At 51.8% G+C, this 16,670-nt stretch overlaps 7 protein-coding genes across 7 annotated transcripts; 3 read left to right on the top strand and 4 right to left on the bottom strand.

The window, feature by feature from the left end:
• Positions 1-85: 85 nt before the first annotated feature.
• On the top strand, positions 86-1,420 carry JCM6883_003671 (rhomboid family intramembrane serine protease; the record flags this gene model as incomplete). The annotated part of the gene is made up of 6 exons (XM_076628642.1): positions 86-503; positions 570-841; positions 925-996; positions 1,060-1,158; positions 1,223-1,301; positions 1,362-1,420. 6 exons carry the CDS (start codon positions 86-88, stop codon positions 1,418-1,420), a joined length of 999 nt encoding a protein of 332 aa, XP_076491378.1.
• Positions 1,421-1,928: 508 nt separating this feature from the next.
• Positions 1,929-4,398, bottom strand: JCM6883_003670 (C2H2-type zinc finger protein; the record flags this gene model as incomplete). Its single annotated transcript, XM_076628641.1, has 4 exons — positions 1,929-3,921; positions 4,002-4,056; positions 4,186-4,228; positions 4,315-4,398. The coding sequence occupies 4 exons, from the start codon at positions 4,396-4,398 to the stop codon at positions 1,929-1,931; spliced, it is 2,175 nt and encodes a 724-aa protein (XP_076491377.1).
• Positions 4,399-5,003: 605 nt separating this feature from the next.
• Positions 5,004-6,443, top strand: JCM6883_003669 (RING finger protein; the record flags this gene model as incomplete). Its single annotated transcript, XM_076628640.1, has 7 exons — positions 5,004-5,193; positions 5,263-5,462; positions 5,526-5,544; positions 5,603-5,839; positions 5,924-6,041; positions 6,127-6,269; positions 6,337-6,443. The coding sequence occupies 7 exons, from the start codon at positions 5,004-5,006 to the stop codon at positions 6,441-6,443; spliced, it is 1,014 nt and encodes a 337-aa protein (XP_076491376.1).
• A 599-nt stretch (positions 6,444-7,042) lies between these two features.
• Positions 7,043-9,425, bottom strand: TVS1 (Tvs1p; the record flags this gene model as incomplete). The annotated part of the gene is made up of 7 exons (XM_076628639.1): positions 7,043-7,116; positions 7,178-7,250; positions 7,318-7,541; positions 7,602-7,813; positions 7,877-8,128; positions 8,191-8,809; positions 8,903-9,425. The coding sequence occupies 7 exons, from the start codon at positions 9,423-9,425 to the stop codon at positions 7,043-7,045; spliced, it is 1,977 nt and encodes a 658-aa protein (XP_076491375.1).
• Positions 9,426-9,742: 317 nt separating this feature from the next.
• On the bottom strand, positions 9,743-12,439 carry JCM6883_003667 (uncharacterized protein; the record flags this gene model as incomplete). Its single annotated transcript, XM_076628638.1, has 8 exons — positions 9,743-10,276; positions 10,354-10,567; positions 10,641-10,937; positions 11,014-11,737; positions 11,808-11,961; positions 12,033-12,148; positions 12,211-12,333; positions 12,403-12,439. The coding sequence occupies 8 exons, from the start codon at positions 12,437-12,439 to the stop codon at positions 9,743-9,745; spliced, it is 2,199 nt and encodes a 732-aa protein (XP_076491374.1).
• A 204-nt stretch (positions 12,440-12,643) lies between these two features.
• JCM6883_003666 (uncharacterized protein) lies at positions 12,644-15,523 on the top strand (the record flags this gene model as incomplete). The annotated part of the gene is made up of 4 exons (XM_076628637.1): positions 12,644-12,772; positions 12,844-12,956; positions 13,026-13,389; positions 13,460-15,523. 4 exons carry the CDS (start codon positions 12,644-12,646, stop codon positions 15,521-15,523), a joined length of 2,670 nt encoding a protein of 889 aa, XP_076491373.1.
• A 150-nt stretch (positions 15,524-15,673) lies between these two features.
• On the bottom strand, positions 15,674-16,534 carry JCM6883_003665 (uncharacterized protein; the record flags this gene model as incomplete). Its single annotated transcript, XM_076628636.1, has 1 exon — positions 15,674-16,534. One exon carries the CDS (start codon positions 16,532-16,534, stop codon positions 15,674-15,676), a length of 861 nt encoding a protein of 286 aa, XP_076491372.1.
• Positions 16,535-16,670: the final 136 nt, after the last annotated feature.

The following is a 16,670-nucleotide window of genomic DNA, read 5'->3' as shown; positions in this document are numbered from 1 at the left end:
CAAATCAGAGCGAGAGAGAAACACGATTCTCGGCCGCTAACTTTCGAGTTCCATTGCCCGTTACCCTTCTCCTCTCACACTCATCATGGCGCTTCCGACAGCACCTCGTGTTATACTTCGGCTGGTTCCGGGTCTAGCCCGACAAACAACAGCTTCTATCAAACCCGTCCCGTTCTTCCAATCGACTTCATCAACTCCCAGACCTTTCCCCTTCTTCTACCCGTCCCAACAGCATCTACCCTTTGCGATCCCGCGTAATACCTTCTTCAACTCAGCGCCTGTACCCTCTCCGACCTTTACCGCACTCCGAGCGGCGTTCCATACCTCATCTCGACTTCCGAATGCTCGACTGCCTCTCGTACAGCAGAGAGGGTTTCAGTCTTCCTCGAGAGCGCATGGAATCAGACCGTACTATGGAGATATGAATAGGGGGAGAAGACCGCCGAATTGGAAGGACCGGATCAACTCAATCGAACATGTTTGGATCCTGGGTGGATTGATCGGTACGCCAGCTTTGTTCCCTGTTCCTCGCTGGGCTACCCGGCTGACCGCCGAGAGCCCATGTGTAGTTGCGAACGCGTTGGTGTTCTGCGCGTGGCAGTACGGGCAAGAACTCGCCGTCCGGTTTCGGGATGCGAGCTGGATTCGTTTCTTGCAACGGAACTTTACCGTATCGTGGCAGAACATCACTCAAGGCAGGGTGTGGTGTCTGTTGACTTCGGCGTTCAGCCACGAAGGGACGTCTCACTTGGTGATGAACATGGTGACTCTGTTCTTTATGGCTCCTCCTGTCCTCGCAATGCTCGGCAACGTTGGGTTCTTGAGTCTATACCTCTTCTCCGTGAGTCTTTGATCTCGTCCCGAGCGAATCGCAAAGATTCTTATCCAAGCTGAGCTTTTGTCTTCCCTTCTTTTCTTTTCCAGGGCTTGTCCGCTTCGACATTCTCTCTACTATTCAATCACTACGTAACGCAGAACCCTCAATATGCAGCTCACGTACGGCTCTCCCTGCTATCTCGTTTCTCTCCCTCGATTTGACGGGTTTCCGAGTCTGAATAGGGCGCCTCCGGAGCGACTTACGGAACGATCGCCTTCTTCGCTGCTGCGATGCCTAGAGCTACTTTCTTGTTGTTCTTCGTAGTCCCAGTGAGAGCCTGGGTGAGCTTTGACTTCGACTTTCCATCTCTCCTCGACATCAAGACTGATCCGTTTCTTCGCTTAGCTTTGTGTGAGCGGTCTTTTCGCGTGGGACTTCTACAACGCTACGAGTCGACGAGGTGGTATGACCGACAGCGCTGGACGTGAGTATGGTCCCTCTTCCTGGAGGTGTCTCTCGTTACTGACGAGATCGTTCTCAATAGATGTCGGAGGAATCGCTTCCGGACTCTTGTTCTTCCTCCGCAAGGTCGGTCGTATCTAAGTGTCCCCTTTCACTACTCTTTCTACCGCTCGTTCTGCCTCTCTGTCGTTCCCTCATTGTTGTTCCGTTGTGTCACTCGTATCTCCCCATCTTTAGCCCTTCGCGCAATCAGTACCACTCTCACCTCTCCTGAATCGACAAGACTCTAGCAACTTCACGAGAGAGAATTAAAAGATATGATATGGACATTTGGTTCATTTCCGACACTGCTCAAATTGAACGACCCGGCACGCGAATAGTAACATTGAAGTAAAAGAAGAAAAACACGATCGAAATGAGAGAATGGACAACCAACAGACTAATCAGACACACACACGAAAGGGAAGAGTACTTTTGGAGAGAAACCAGATGGAAGCTCGAAGAGAGCTTTTTGGAAGGAAGATTGGTACAAGGTGACGAACTTGAGCTTGGGAATCGACAAATGGTACTGAAGAGAGATAGCTGAACATAAAGAGGAAACAGAGGAACGAAACGACAGAGGAGAAAGGAGAAAACGAGGTCGAGATTACTACTGATCCGGTACTACACTAGCCCAAGTCGGGATGGGTAAGCTGAGAGGTCCACTCGCTTTAACGAGTCCAGCGAGCGAGTCTACATTCGTTGCCGTTCCGATTTGCGAAGCGGAAGAATGAAGTGCTGAAGGGATATAGAAAGCTGGAGTTTGTTGAAGGTTCATCGCGACGGGAGGTTGGACGGCGGGAGGGGACGGGTTCGAAGGAGACGATTGAACGTTTTGTCGACGTTCCCATGCCGCCGCGAGGAGATCGTGTAACGAAGGCGAGTTCTTCGTCGTTTGAGGAGAACCACTCGGGATCGAAATCGAAGGGTGAGAAGCAGGTGCGGATTGAATAGGGGAGGGGACGATCGAGGCAGAAGGGAGAGAGAAGGTAGGGTAAGTGGGAGCGTAAGTCGCGTGAAGGTTCGTGAAAGTGTTGGGAGTCGACATTGGGAACGAAAGGTGAGGAGAAGAAGAGACGTTCGTCGTCGTAGCCGTCGAGTTCGAGTTCGAGTTCGAGGTCGCGAGAGAATGAGCGTGCATCGCCATGGCCGTCAAAGGGGGAGAAGGTAGTCCGAGACTGAGACCGAGCGCAGATGAAATGTGACACGCCGCCGACGAGGAAGTTTGCGAGGGGTCGAGTCCGAATCCTCGAGAGAACATGGCGGCGGTCGCGGCGGCATCTTCTCGAGCTTGTTGTTGAGCTTCAGCCGTCGCCGAGTATGTGTTCAACCATTCGAATTCGTTCGTCTCCGTCGTCGTATTCGTAGTCGGGAGAGGAAGAGTCGTCATTGGATCAGTAGGAGGGGTAGGGTAACGATCGAATAGACCTCCTCCTCCTCCAGTGCTGTTCTTGTTTTGACTCGTGTTGAGCATGTGATCGTAACAAGCGGGTGCGAGATTCATATCCGAGGTTGTTTCTCCTCCTGCTCGTCCTTCGATCGAAGCGGCGAACGCTTCGAAATCGAAATCAGGCTCGGGTACAGTCGCGAGTTGAGGAGGCTGTTGAATCGAAGCTTGGGAGAGTTTTCGTTGATGAGCTTTGTTGAACGCGTTCGAAGGGATCGGATCGTTGTCGAGGATCGCTTGAAGGTCCGTGAGAGTGTCGGTGTGAAGTGCCGAGGGAGAGTAACTCGAGAAAGCAGGAGAAGGGTAATGACTTTCGGGAGCTGGAGGGAAAGAGGGAGAGTCGACCGTCCATGTCGGATCCTCCTGCTCTGCCTTGTCGAGAGTCGTATCGTCTTCCATACCGCTGTCTCGGTACTCGTCGTCGTCGCTGTCGCTATCGATAGCTTCATCTTCGTCTCCTTCTTCGATCGGAAGTGAAGCGGTGGAAGAAGCAGGACTATTGATGAGCGAGAAGCAACCGAGACTTTCTGGTAGTCCAGCGAGAGTGAGTGCCCTCGGACGACTCATTCCCGCCGCGGCGAGAGAGTTTAGGCCTCCTCCTCCTCCTCCGATTTGACCTCCTCCATGAGAAGCGCGTCGAGTTGGTTGGTTTCGAGTTGAGCCGTAGCCTGTTCCAAGATCGCCGAAGCCACTATGCAGAGGGAGGACAGACGGGTCGATGGAGTTTGAGTTCCCGAACGAGGGAAAGTCGGCGTTGAAGTGGGAGGATGTACTCGTTGCGGATCGATGATGTCCCGTTCCGTTTCCATTTCCAGCGATCGACGAGGAGAACGAATGTGCGGGCTCGGAGTAGGCTGGAAAGGACGGCGGATTGACGGGTAAACTCATCGAGAGTCCAAACGCGGCTGACGACGAAGTGAATTCGGAGACATCGGGGAACGACGGTTCGTTCGACACAGTGTTGATCGGTTTCGGTGCGGAGGAACCAGACGAACAAGAAGAGGAGGTTGAAAGGTCGGGGGATTTGGGAGCTGGAACGGAGGAGGAAGCTTTCGTCGCGGAAGAAGTCGAAGCTCTTCGTTTCTTCGGACCTTTGCCGGCGGGACCTTCATCGTTCGTACGAGAGTGAAGTCGAGTATGTCGGTGAAGCGTGTCTCTGCAGAGTAGAGGGTCGTTTTTTGCGAAGGTCAGTATTTTTTTGGGCGGGCTCGTCGAGAGGAAGGGAGGAGGACGCACTGTCTCGCGAAAGTCTTTCCACAAGTTTCGCACGAGTAAGGACGATCGAGCGTGTCTAAAGGGACGAGAAACACGAAAGAGGTCAGCTGTCTCTTTCAATTTGTCGTGCCGGGATTCGCTGCCGAGTGAAGTTTGTTGCCCTCGCTTGACCTGACAGTATACACAGGGAGAGGGTGATACTCACGAGTTCGTTCATGACGTTGAGCGTGTTCTAGCTTCTTGAACGTCTGCAGTGGAGGGAGAGAGAGGAGTGAGAACTCAAGTCCGAACCTGGGGGAAGTGGGAAGGGGTCCGAAAAGGAAGCAAGACTCACCATGGGACAGTACGAGCATGTTGATAGCCTCTCCTTCGTCTTCTTCTTGCTGCTGCCAGACCCTTCAGTTGAAGAGGGTGCCATTTTTGAAGAGAAACTGGGGCCAACTGGAGAAAGGCGAGTGGGGGCTAAAACCCGGGGGTGGAGGAGGCTTCGTTGACAGTCGACGACTGGGCGGTGACTGGAAGAGTGTAGAGTAGAGTCGAGTAGGCAGAGTCGTTGAACGAGTCGAAAAGGAGAGAGTGGAGGAGAGAAAGAGAGAATTCTCAGTTACCAACTTTGCAATTTTCATGTTTCGCGCTTACAACGAGCTATTTCGTCCCTCGCAATGAAGCTAAAACGTCGTCAATCTCACCACGCACTGCAGCACTATGAGCTTACGTAGACCTGCAGTCTCGCCCAAGCAGAGAGGCTTTGTGGGTTCTGGCTTGGGGGCTGCGAAGGCGAAAGAACTTGCGAAAGAATCTTGATTTTTGCGTTTTCGTGACTGTGTACATCAAGCTCAGTAACGTACAGCGCTCGAGACGTTGAGCTACTCAGTAGAGGGCCTGTGGCTTCGGTAAAAGTGAAACATGTTTGGTGATGAGGCGAGGAATCATATGTTTCTCTCCTCTTCCTTCTCCTTTGTCTCAACTGGACGACTCGAATCACCCAAGAGAAGTCACACTCGCTCAACTATCCACGACAAGATGGCGACGAAGCGCCCTCGATCTATCTCGCCAGACGACCTCCCCAGTGGACCTTCTGTCCCACTCGAGCGTCTCTATCCGTCAGCCGGGCCCGCACTCAAGCCACCAAAGAAGAAGAAGAGTAACCCGAATGATCCGAACGAACCTCAAGATCCTCCTTACGAGAAGAGGCTCAAACTCTACAAACGAGGCGAGTTTACCTCTCCATTCAGCTCTCCCGTCCGAACTCAGCGAGCTGACTGGGTTGCCTAGCTTGCAGCATGTCCGAAAGCGACGCAAGAAAGGGTCGATAGGGTCATGAGTCAAAGATTCTTCTGTATCGGTCGAACGAGAACTTCGGAAATCACGGAAGAGTTCAAGGTCTTGGGTTCGACGGGTAACGTGTACACGATCAGAGTAGGTCATGTACCGACGTGTGACTGCCCCGATGGACAGAAAGGAAACCATTGCAAACACATTGTGAGTGCGATTTTTCGGTTTTTTGGATACGTTTTTAAGCTGATGTCTCTGTTCTATGATCAGCTCTTCGTCTTCCTCAAGAGTGAGCTACTCATCATCTCGAGATGGCGGATGTGAACTAACGAAACGCCCTGTGATAGTCCTCCAAATCCCTCAAAGTGTCAATTTGTGGTATCAATCCGCTTTACTCACTCCCGAACTCCAAGCGATCTTCGCGAATGCTCGTCCAGCTCCTCAAACTCAACTCGAAGAACGTGTCAAGAAACTCTACAAGATTGCGACTGGAGAAGCCGAACCTGAACCTGAAGGAGAAACCGAAGATACTGGATTGGTCAAGAAGAGGATTCCGAAAGAAGATGATAGTTGTCCGATTTGCTGTCAGTCCATTCCTCTTCGATCGATGCTTTACACGTCTTTCCGTGTGGAGCACTGGTGCTGACGCGCTTGTCGAGCGCAAATAGACGAAGATTTCGAACCTGGATCGGAACAAGGTCTCGTTTTCTGTCTCTCGCCTCAAGGTTGTGGAAACCCTCTCCATGTACCTTGCTTCCAAAACTGGGCTCGTACCGCTACTCCAGTGTAAGCGTGTCTCCCTTTTCCTCTTCGTCCCGAGGAAAATACAAGCTGAAAATCTCGACTTTCTCTCTCGCTTGCGATGAAACAGCACTTGTCCTCTCTGTCGTGAGAAATGGACCGATTCGAACGCTACGGCTGGAGGTGCTGTCGCCGGTCCTTCGTATTCGAGGGAAGGTTACTTGAATTTGGCTTCTTCGGCGGGAATTTCGACGAAACGAGATACTTCGACCTGTGAGTCTTGCTTTTCTACTTTCTACTGACTAGTGTCGAGCTTCGAGCTGACGATCGTCGTGCATAGATTACTACGGACCGAGGAGGGGAGAAAGTTATCGTTCGTCGGGATACGGTAGGGATAGGTACCAGGATTATGGCGATGATTACGATGCTTCCGACTACTGGGCCTAGGTCGCCGAAGAATAAGAAGAACATGGAAAAAGGAATTCTCGCTTGTCAAAACTACCGAAACCCTCTCTAAATCGCACTCTCTCGACTTCTGTCTCGGTTTCACCTACTTGCCGTTGCCTACCGACCTCGTCTCCCGCTCTCTCGTCTCTCTTCGCGTTGTCTCGCTTGTATTACTCCTGCTTGTTTGTTGGTAATTCTCTCACCTTTTCTCCGTTTTACTTCCGGATTCCGTGCCAATCTCCGCTCTTCTTCTGTGTCTCCAAGTCTGAACGAGCGAGAGTGACAATGAGGCTTCCTCTGAGAAAGTAGGAGATACGCGAACGCACGATCGCATCAAACGGAACAAAGTTGAACAAGCGAGTGAAGCTCAAATCGAGTAGCTTTCTGCGCCCCGTCAGCAAGCCAAGAGCAGAGTGAACAGAATATCAACATCATGCAGAAGAGGTCATGGACAGAAACATGAGACTGCAAAGATCAGGACAGAGAAGAACGAAACGATATGAAATTATTTGCGGGTTGGCGGTTCTTTGACGAGAACGGAACCGAGGCAGTAGATATATATATACAGTAGATGGGACGCGAACGGTGCGGCGACTCGTTCAGGCCGCTTTATTTGATGAGTCGGTTGAAATCGAGCAAGACGAAGTGTTGCGATTCTTTGACAAAGCCCAGCCTGTTAGGAAGTCGGTGTGAACTCTCTCCGGGTTGCGGGAGCTGATAGAGAAAGAGCTCACCTTTGAGTCCGAATAGAACTGCGATCCAGAAGAAGACGACACAAACGAAAGCAAACGTTACATTGAGGAAAGCCTGTCTCAAGCGACTACGTCAGTTTGCACTACCGTGGTAGCTGCTGCTCCCAAGAGAGAATACTGACCATCATATCGTCCGCTTGATGTCTCATTGCGGCAAAAGTGATTTGCTCAGTCGAGAGAACGAAGACGACGCCTCCGCAAGCGAGGAAGAGGGATGCGAGCGCTTCAGTCGGAGGTCGAGAGGGGAGGATCGAGGCGGGAGGACGAAGGTAGAGAAAGAAGTAGGTGAGAAATCGGAAGACGGAGAATGCGGCAAGGAGGTAACCCCATAGAGCGTGAATCTCGACTGAAACGAGAGAAATCTTGAGCTCGAGCCAAGATAGATGTGGAAGAGTTGCGCACTCACCTTGAAACTGATAGGCTTGATGATGTGCCGACATTACGACACCAGTAACTCCGATCACCAGGGCAGGAAACGGGTTGAAAGAGAAACTTGACGAAGCGGGCTGAGCGATTCTTGCGGGATCGAGCGAAGATGCTCGAGTAGCAGGAGTAGCGAGCCATGCGCGAACCGTTCGACTCTCGAGTAACATCCCGAGAGCTCCAGCTGCCCAGAACCTGGTCACGAAACGAAATTTGGTGAGCTCGGTCGACGACGAAAAGAGGAGAGCCTCGAGTTACATGACGGCGATCGAGATGTGTTGCACGTCCTTGACCGAGTAAGCTCCCGTCTTACCGAGCCTTTCGAGCCACGTGTTCGTACTGCCGTAGAAGAAGATCGTGAAACTTTCGACGAACTCAGCCGAAAAGCCTTGTCCCGTCGGTCGTCGATTCCAGGCCCAACCAAGTGCCGACATTCCACCACAGTACCTCGCAAAGGTGAGGAGACCATACCAGAAGAAAACCGACCCTTTGATTCCATGAGCCATACACCTGTTAACGGAAGATTCGCAAGTTCGCTCTCGCTGCGAGCCAAGCGGAACGGTAGGACTCACCCGTTCAAGTAGTTCCCTCTACAAACTCCAGTATAGACTGCGACTCCCGTGAACATGTCGATGTAGGCAAGGATGATCAGGAGTCGCATCGCGAGGTCGAGAACAGCTGAAACGAATCTGTGCAGGCGAGAACGAGGAGTTTCCGAGTCGACCGGCTGTGCCTCAGGACCAGCGCTGTCGTAGATCGTGTCGCTGTCGGAGAAGGTCGCAGAGTTGCCGCGAGAGGAAGAAGGAGAATTTTGTTGAGCTTGATCGAAGGAGTATTCTCGTGAGGGAGATTCGACGAGCGCTATGTGTTCCTCCAGCTCGGCGTCGAGTCTTGTGCCTTTCGCTTCATTCTTGAGCAACCCCACTTTCGATTTGAGCACGTTTAGAATTGACTCGAGTTGACCTTCGAACCGAGTGAACTTGACGACGAATCGAGCGACGTCGACAAAGTTAAGCGCGACGGCGAGAGTCGTCGCGAACCATCCCCAAAAGGTATGCGACGATCCTTCGTAACGTTCGGGAGTACCTCTAGCATAGACGACGCCGAGGAGGAGACCGAAAAGGGAGGTTGCGAGGAAGCCGATTTGGGGGAGAATGGAGAGGTGAGAGCCTCCAGCCTTGAGGAAGATGGCTGTTGAGAAATAATATATCTGTCAGCGTGATCCGGAGAAAACATGGGGAGTTGCGAGTCGAGCTCAAACGAAAAAAGAAAGTTCGCACGCACACAAAGGTAATAGAACGAAGTACGCTACGCTCATCAGCACAACGTGTGCGATCATCGTTCCAGGCATCCCTTCTTCCGTCTTATCCAGGTCGAAGTAAGAGGGAGGATCAGGCGAATGCGTTTTCAGGATTTCCGCCTCGTCCAACACCAGTTTCGGCGGTTCTCTCGAATGATGATGATCGTGTTCTCCTCCTCCTCCCTCTCCATGCGAGTGAGCGGAAGGACTAGGCGTAGGGTCGGCGTTTGAGAGAGATAAAGCCGGGAGATTCGCGAAACTCGTCCCTTCCTCTGGTTCTCCTGCCATTTCCATTGTATGAGCCTGTATGTGTGTCGTTTCTTCGTCGTCGTGGTGCTCATGTCGCTTCGAGGGTCGATCAGGCTGAAGCCGAGGTACCTCGGAGATGGAGAGTAGTTCGGCATTGGAATGTTGAACGATATCGACCGCTTCGCTGAGGTCGCTAGCTCGAGGAGGTAGAGCGAGCGTGACCGAGACGAGTCCGAGCGCGAGGAAAAGCCGTCTCATTGTGTTGTGGTGAGATGGGAAGCGAACGGAGATGAACGTTCTGAAGTTGAGAAATTGAGCTGAGTCAGCAGTAATCTCGATCTTCTGAGCTAACCTCAGACTTACAGATTCGAGATTGATCGCACTGTACTGCAGTAGCACAGTATGGGGACAACCGAAAGAGAAACGTGACTCGCCGTCGCGGAGCATGTGAAAACACGAGCGAATCGTCTTACAAGCAATCGCTCTATCCAAGGGGAGCCCTAAGATACATGTACAAACATACAGCAGGAAAGGTATAGATCGAAAGAAACAAACAGGAGGATAAAGATAAAACCCTAGTTGAACAGCTCACTAACGCTCATTCTCCCTTCCATCCTCTGAGCTGCTGCTGCACCAGCCCCTGCTACTGATCGTCTCCTCGCATCTCGTACGACGAGACCTCCTGATGCGACTTGTTGAGGGGGAGCAGACAAGAAGCTCGCGGCAGATTTCGCGAGAATCGGAGGTAAGAGAGGTTCGTCTTCGGTCAGGGTCGAGAGGGTCGATGTCGTCGGAGTGACTGAGGCGCGGAAGGTCCGAGGAGGTCGATTCGAAGCTCGAGGGATAGAGGCGATTGCGGGTTCGGACGAAGTCACGATCGAAGGGACGCCGGGTCGAGCTTGTGACTGTCGTTGCTGTTGTTGTAGGAGCTGAAAGGGCGTGGGAGGTTCAACGTCGTCGATGTTGGGTCGAGAGACTCGAGATCGAGCAGAAGGAGGTGCTGGAGCGTGAGAAGAGACGGGAACTGCTCGATAAGAATCGAGTTCTTTTTCGAGGTTCTTCACTTTTTGCTGAGCGGCGGCGAGGAGAGAGATCGTCGAGAGATGTTTCTGTTCGACAAGGCAAGAACAAATTCTCGGTCAGACCACGACAAGAAGAGAATCGAATTCATCAAGCCGAGACGTACCCGTTTGCTCTCAATCAATTCCTCCCTCAGGCTCGCGACATGTTTGATCTTCTGATTCTGATTCGAATGACCAGCGAGTTCAGCGTTCTGATCGATCAAGTCGTGCAAGTCTTGTTCCGTCGCGGCGTTGATTCGTGCCAAATGATCGACCGTCTGTTGAAGCGAAGTGTGCTCAGAGGTTAGAGGCGCTAATAGCGACAATTGTTGAGTCATGCTGTGTAGTGAAGACGCCCGTCAATTGAGCTCGATAGCGGACAAAGCGAAGAAAAGCAAAAAATGTAATGTACTCATCGACTTGTTCCCTCAAAGCAGTCTCTGCTGCTCGACTCTGCACCAAGAGTCCGACGACCCTCCTCTTGTCCGCTCTTTCCTTTTCGAGTTCCTTCAGCTTTGTGTCGATAATGCGCTTCTGCTCCTCGAGTTCACCTTCGAATCTTTCGGTCGATTCAGCAGATTCTTGGACAAGATTCGACAAGTCGGTCTCGAGGGTCGTAGCATGAGTAGTCTGTTCCTCGAGTCGAGTCGTGAGGGAGTCGATTTCGGATTCGAGTCGAGGGATTTCTTTGTTGACCGCCAGATCGAGTCTACAACAGGGTGAAGACGAGATCAGCCTAAACGTTCTTGAGCAGGATCATTTGCAAGCGGGAGATTTCAACTTACTCGCCCTCGACGACCTCGTACTCAGCCGTCATCTGTTCCTTCTCTTCCTTCCACTCCCGCTTCCTCATTTTCCATACTGTTTCTCCACTCTTCTCTACAGCTCTGACTACCTCCGCTTCTTCCCTGGCCCCATCTAGCTCGTCAACGAGTCCGGAACTTTCCCTCATATCACTCCTCGCTCGTTGTCTCCAGTCCTTCTCGTTTCTCTCCACGACCAAGAATTCTCGGTCCGTCCTCCATAAAGTCGAGATCCTTTCGTTGTCTTTGACGAGTGACTTGACTTGTTCCTCCAATACTCGGACGGTATCTTCCAATCCTTGCGAATATTCGACCAAACTCTCGACCTGAGCGAACCGATCTTGGAGTTGCCGTTCGACCTTGAGCCTCTCTAGCCGTTCCCTTGTCAACTCGACAACTCTGACTTCCCTCACCTCAGCCTTCAACTGCTCAACAACTTGTTCCGTAATTTGGACTCCCACTTTTCTCCCTTCTCGTTCCATCTCCCAAGCTTCCTCTGCTTCTCTACATTCCCCCACTTTCGCCTTGTACGAATTCTCGAGTTGTTCGAATTGAGTACGGAGGGAAGCGAGTTCAGATTCTTTCCGTTGTCGAGATTGTTCGTGAGAAGTTTGGAGCGAGGTGAGTTTCGATTGAAGGATCGGGAGCGAGGTTTGATGCTTCTCCAGCAGCGATTCGGTCTTGGTCAACTTTGATGATAGATGACCTGGGAACGACGATCCTGAGTGAGCTTGACGATGCAAAAAGGAAGAATTGAGAGAGTGATTCGAGCTCACGGATCTCGCTCTTGAGCCCTGCTACTTCTTTGCTACTCTCATTCTTCTCCTTCACCAATTCTTCTCTACTTGACTCGTATTTCGCTAGTTTCGCTTGAAGTTTCGCGAGCTCTTTCTCGTGAGTTTGATTCAGCCGCATCTTCAAATCTTCCAGCTGTACACGTTCGATTCAGAATCAGCAACATTCATCTCTGAGGTGCTTCGAGGCGCAGGACATCGACTCACCTGCTGCTTGTGACGCTCTGGAGCTGCATTATCCATTGCTTGCGAACTGCTCGCGACTCTCTTCCTCGTCGTTGTCGGTGCTTGATTCTCCTGGTCGGTGTACATACCGAACGTACCTGATCACGTTGCAGTTCTCAGCATCCCACACAAGCGCAAGATGCAACAGAGGGAGACTCACTCGGATTGTTGTTTTCCTTCGAATCGAACCTTTCCGCCCGTACTACATTGAGTATACCTTTCTTCTCATGACCTTTCGGAGAATGTGGATCGTATGAGCCAGGTCCAGGGATCTCAGAGGGAGCTGCAAAGTGAGGGAGAGATGTAAGCGGAACAGTTGAATGAAGTCAACGACAGAGAGGGGAAGACTAACGTCGTTCGACAAAGCGTGGAGCTCGAGGGAACTGCATCGGTATCCGCTCTCAGCTGTGTGCTTTTGGTGGGTGATGAGGCGGGGAAGAGAGAGAGAGATTTCATCAGTTTGTTGTTTTCCCTTCTTTCCTCATCTCGACACGCTCAAACTACTACGAACACACGCGCAAACGACGAGAAACGCTCGAAAGAACACCTGAAGCCCGCGACATCTGCCTCTCGAGCGCGTCTCCCTCAAACAGATGAATCGAGTTCGTTTGTCGGGTCTGCACCCTTGGCTCGCTCAAACGTGGGAGCAAGAGATCAGGGACCATGGACGTGTACTATCAACGGAAAACAAGACTGCGGGAAAGAGGCTTCAGTGTGTTCAGGTGAGCTTCCTTCTCCTCTCTCGTCGCAACTGATTCCTCGTACGATTTGAGCTGACCTCTCACGCCTGCAGACTCTTGGTACGACGACAGAGGATGGAGAGGACTTGACTTGGGTCAAGATGGGAGATACGGAACTCAAGATTGATGCTTGTCTCCCGTCGGAAACCATTGAGAGATACAATCAGTAACTCACACTCTCTGCCTCTCGTCCTGTTTCCGCAACTGACTGAGCCGGACCTTGACGGTTGAGCAGAACATCGAACAGCTTCACCTCTTCCGGAATCGAGAAGGACTTCTTCAAGCTTAAGGAATGGAAATTCGTTCTCGCATGTCCTGCTCCCGGCCTCTCCAAATCCGCCTCTTCTTCTTTCGGTTTCTCCAAACCCGGTTCGACTACGACAGCTCCTCCACCTCTGTCGAAGAGGGTCTGTCTCCGTATCGAAGACCTCGAATTCTTCGGATCGGGAGACAAACAAATCCTTCATCCTCGTCACGATCAACCGTTGAAAGAGTTCCGTCAAGAAGTTCGAGTCGCTCAATATTCCCTCGATGTAGTCGAAAATCCAGAAAAGTATCGAGAGAAGACTGTGGACCCCGAACCGGTCTACGAATCAGAAGTGAATCCTTTCTTTCTAGTCGTAATGGTCTGCCACTGGCGCTGATGCTAGCTTCTTTGCTTTTTCATAGCTCCCAAAGTTTATCAGTCAACCCAAGAAGCCTGCCGCCCCCGCCGCTCCTGTCGCAGGCCCCTCTCACAAGCAACTTCCGTTCAAGAGTCCAGCTCGTCGTCCCGCTTCCCCTATCTCTCGCCTACCGACCACTTCTTCCACTTCGATTCACGAGTTCGACTGGTCTGTCGTCAAATGGCCTCTCGAATCGTCGACAAGATCACCTCGATCTTTTCGCACGGATCAAGAATACCAACGAGATCGAAACTCGAATATTCTCAAACGTCTCCAAAAGTTCAAGGACAAGGGACAGAACGTCGATCCGGAGATGATTCGAACCGTGACGGCGGAACAGGAGAGGCTCAGTAAAGTGCAGAGTAGCAGCAGAAGGAAGAGTGGAGAGGGTGGAGAAGAACGCAATAGAAAAGGGAAAGCAGTGGAAGGCAAAGGAACGGGAAAACCTACCTCTCGAGACAAGGACCGTGTCGCGACTTCTTCAAGCTCGAAACCTCGTCAACTCCCCACCCCGACTTCTCTCGGACTCGTCAAGGTCGTCGAATCGGCAACTTCGGATAAACCTCGAAAAGTCGTTTCGAAACGTCTACAACAAACAGTTACCGCCTCTCCACCACGAGGTACCGATGGACGTTCTTCAACTTCACCCTCTCAACGTCTCTCGCAATCGAGTTCGCAGGCTCAATCACAAGGGAGATCGAAATCGAAATCGAAAACTCTACCACCTCAAACGAAAAAACCATCTTCCTCGACAAACTCTGAAAACTCAAAGGTCAAGGATAAGGAGCACAAGATGGAAATTGACGAGAACGATTCAGCAGAGGAGGAAGAAGTCGCTCAGTCGCTTCTCTCGCAAGAACAATTCTCTCAAGCTCAAGCCAAAAAACTCAGTTCTTCCTCCCCTGCTGTCCCTCGACGAACTTCCCAGTCTTCCCGTCCTTCTTTCGTCGTCGAAGGTACCTCAACTACGGCTTGGAAACTCCTCGACCAAGCGGCTCCTTCTCGTCGTCGTCAAACCCTTCCGAATCCCTCCTCCTCATCTGGCTCCGGGACAGCTCGTCCTCCCAAATCTCCACGTCCCTCCCTACCCGCGTCTTCTCATCCACATCTCCCTTCGGGTACGTCCTTGACTCCAGCAGTTCCCTCAACTTCGCTCCCGCTCCCGACTGCCGCTCAACATCGAGAACGTTCTTCGACTCTCCCGAGCGCATCGTGGTTGAACGCTGTTTTTGGAGGAGACTCAACAGAAGAGAGTATCAACTTGGAGTTGCAGGAGATGGATTTCCCGAGAGGTGGACAGACGAGGAATGTCGTTGAAAGAGAAGTGACGGAGGAAGTGAAAGAGGAGAGAAGGGAGGAGAAGAGTGGACAAAGGAGCAAGTCTTCGTCAGCGTCGTCGGTGTCAACTGCGAAAAGAAAGAGGGAGAAGGATCAGGAGAGCAACAAGGATGAAAAGGAGAACGGGGATGGAAGTCAGGAGAAAGGACTCAAGAAGAGGAGGAAAACCAAGTCAGTCGAGGGGCAGAAGGAAGTTGGGAAACACGTCAAGGTAGCCCGTCCGAGGGAAGTGGTCGATAAGAGTGAGGTCAAGGCTGTCGAATCGACGCGCAAGGGGAAGGAGAAAGTTAGGGAGAAAGAGTCGACGAAGGAAAAGGAGCCGATTAAGGAGAAGGAGCGAACGGTCGAGAACGCACCGGAAGAGTCAGAGAAGCAATCCGAGACTCAGAAGAAAAAACGAAGTCTCCCAGCAACTCAGGGAAACGACAAGGCTCCTCCGCTTTCAAGTGAACAACCTCGACTCGCAAAGAAGGCTCGCCCAAACCCTCCTCCCTCCGTTCCCATCCCTTCTACCACTACGATCGTCGCCAGCTGCTCAACATCGCGACCTCTCCCGCGCCCCGACGCTCAAACCTCGATTTCGGAGGAATGGAGCTCTCTCGTCGCTTCTTTCGTCGCGAGGAAACCACCGAGTCCTGAAGGAGAAACCGCGATCGAGAAGATGATCAGGTTGAGGGAACGTACGAAACGACACGAGGAGCTGTTGAGGAAGAGATCGCCGCTGGGTTGACTGAGTTTGGCAGGTTGAAGCGTGTTGAATTTATGGTCAGACAACTGTTTTCTTTCGTTTCTTGTTTTCTTTGTGCTGTTCGTTGTACTAGTATCGTTGAAGTCTCTCCAGCCGGTGCCATCAGTTATGGAGAGGTCAGATTGCATGTGATCATCTAAGCTCGAACGAATACGAAACGTTTCCACCTTCATTGATCCTTTTCCAACTCAATCTCCTGAATTCGCTCGACAGCCGATACGCGACTTGCTCCAGCGTTCCATTCGGTAGTCTATCGACTTCGACGACTCCCTTCCATACCGCCCTCGAGCCGGAGCCCAGGATCGGTAAAAGTAGTTTCGCCGATCTGAGCTTGAGTTCAACCTTGAGGTCTTCCTCTCTGACCAGTCTACCCGTAACCTCCCCTTCGCTCGACGAACCATCCGCACGAGTAGCAGGAGGAGAAGGGATTTCGATCCAACCGTCCTTCTTCCCTCTTTCAATCACGAGATCTTCACACCTCGCTTTCGGTTGCCAAAACCCAAACAGATCCCTCTCAAACGATCTCGTCCCTTCCTCCTCGTCATCGTCCATAGCGTCCTCTCCTCCTTCGAGCAACAAGACCGACTCGAATCGATCCCTTTCGAATCGAGCTCGAGACGCGATATAGAGATCATGCACTCTTTCTTCCCTCGTTCTCGTCGCTAATCCAACTCCTTCTTCGCCGCTCGTTTCTATCGTGACTTCTGTTTGATTGCTGCGACTCCCGATAGGGGACGAGGAGAAGATTCCGCTCGAACCTCGGATTCTCTTGTGCCAAGTTTGTTGAATGTCAGGTCGTGATCTAGTGACGGTGCAAGCTGCGAGATGGAGGATTCGACAGACTGGCTTGATCGAGTAGACGAGAGTGGGGAGAGAGACGTGAGAGAGGATTTGGAGGAGAAGGTGGGTCGGAAGTCGGAGGAGAGGGGATGGGGACGGCTTTGAGTCCAGAGGAGCGGTAGCATAAGGCGGTGGTGGGGCTGAGAGGTCCATCTAGTGTGTCTGAGGGAGATTGGGCTTGAGAGAGACCTGGAAAAGGAGCAAGTGGAGGGAGTGAGCGAACTATCAGATTCGAATCAAGAGTAGAAGCGCACTAGTACGATTATACGAGCATGAAAGTGCTCGAATG

The sequence above is a fragment of the Sporobolomyces salmoneus genome (assembly GCF_050403485.1).
Source record: "Sporobolomyces salmoneus JCM6883 DNA, S_salmoneus_JCM6883_v1_ctg2, whole genome shotgun sequence".
In the NCBI taxonomy this organism is placed as follows: Eukaryota; Fungi; Basidiomycota; class Microbotryomycetes; order Sporidiobolales; family Sporidiobolaceae; genus Sporobolomyces; species Sporobolomyces salmoneus.
This window is presented reverse-complemented; position numbering and strand designations above follow the sequence as displayed.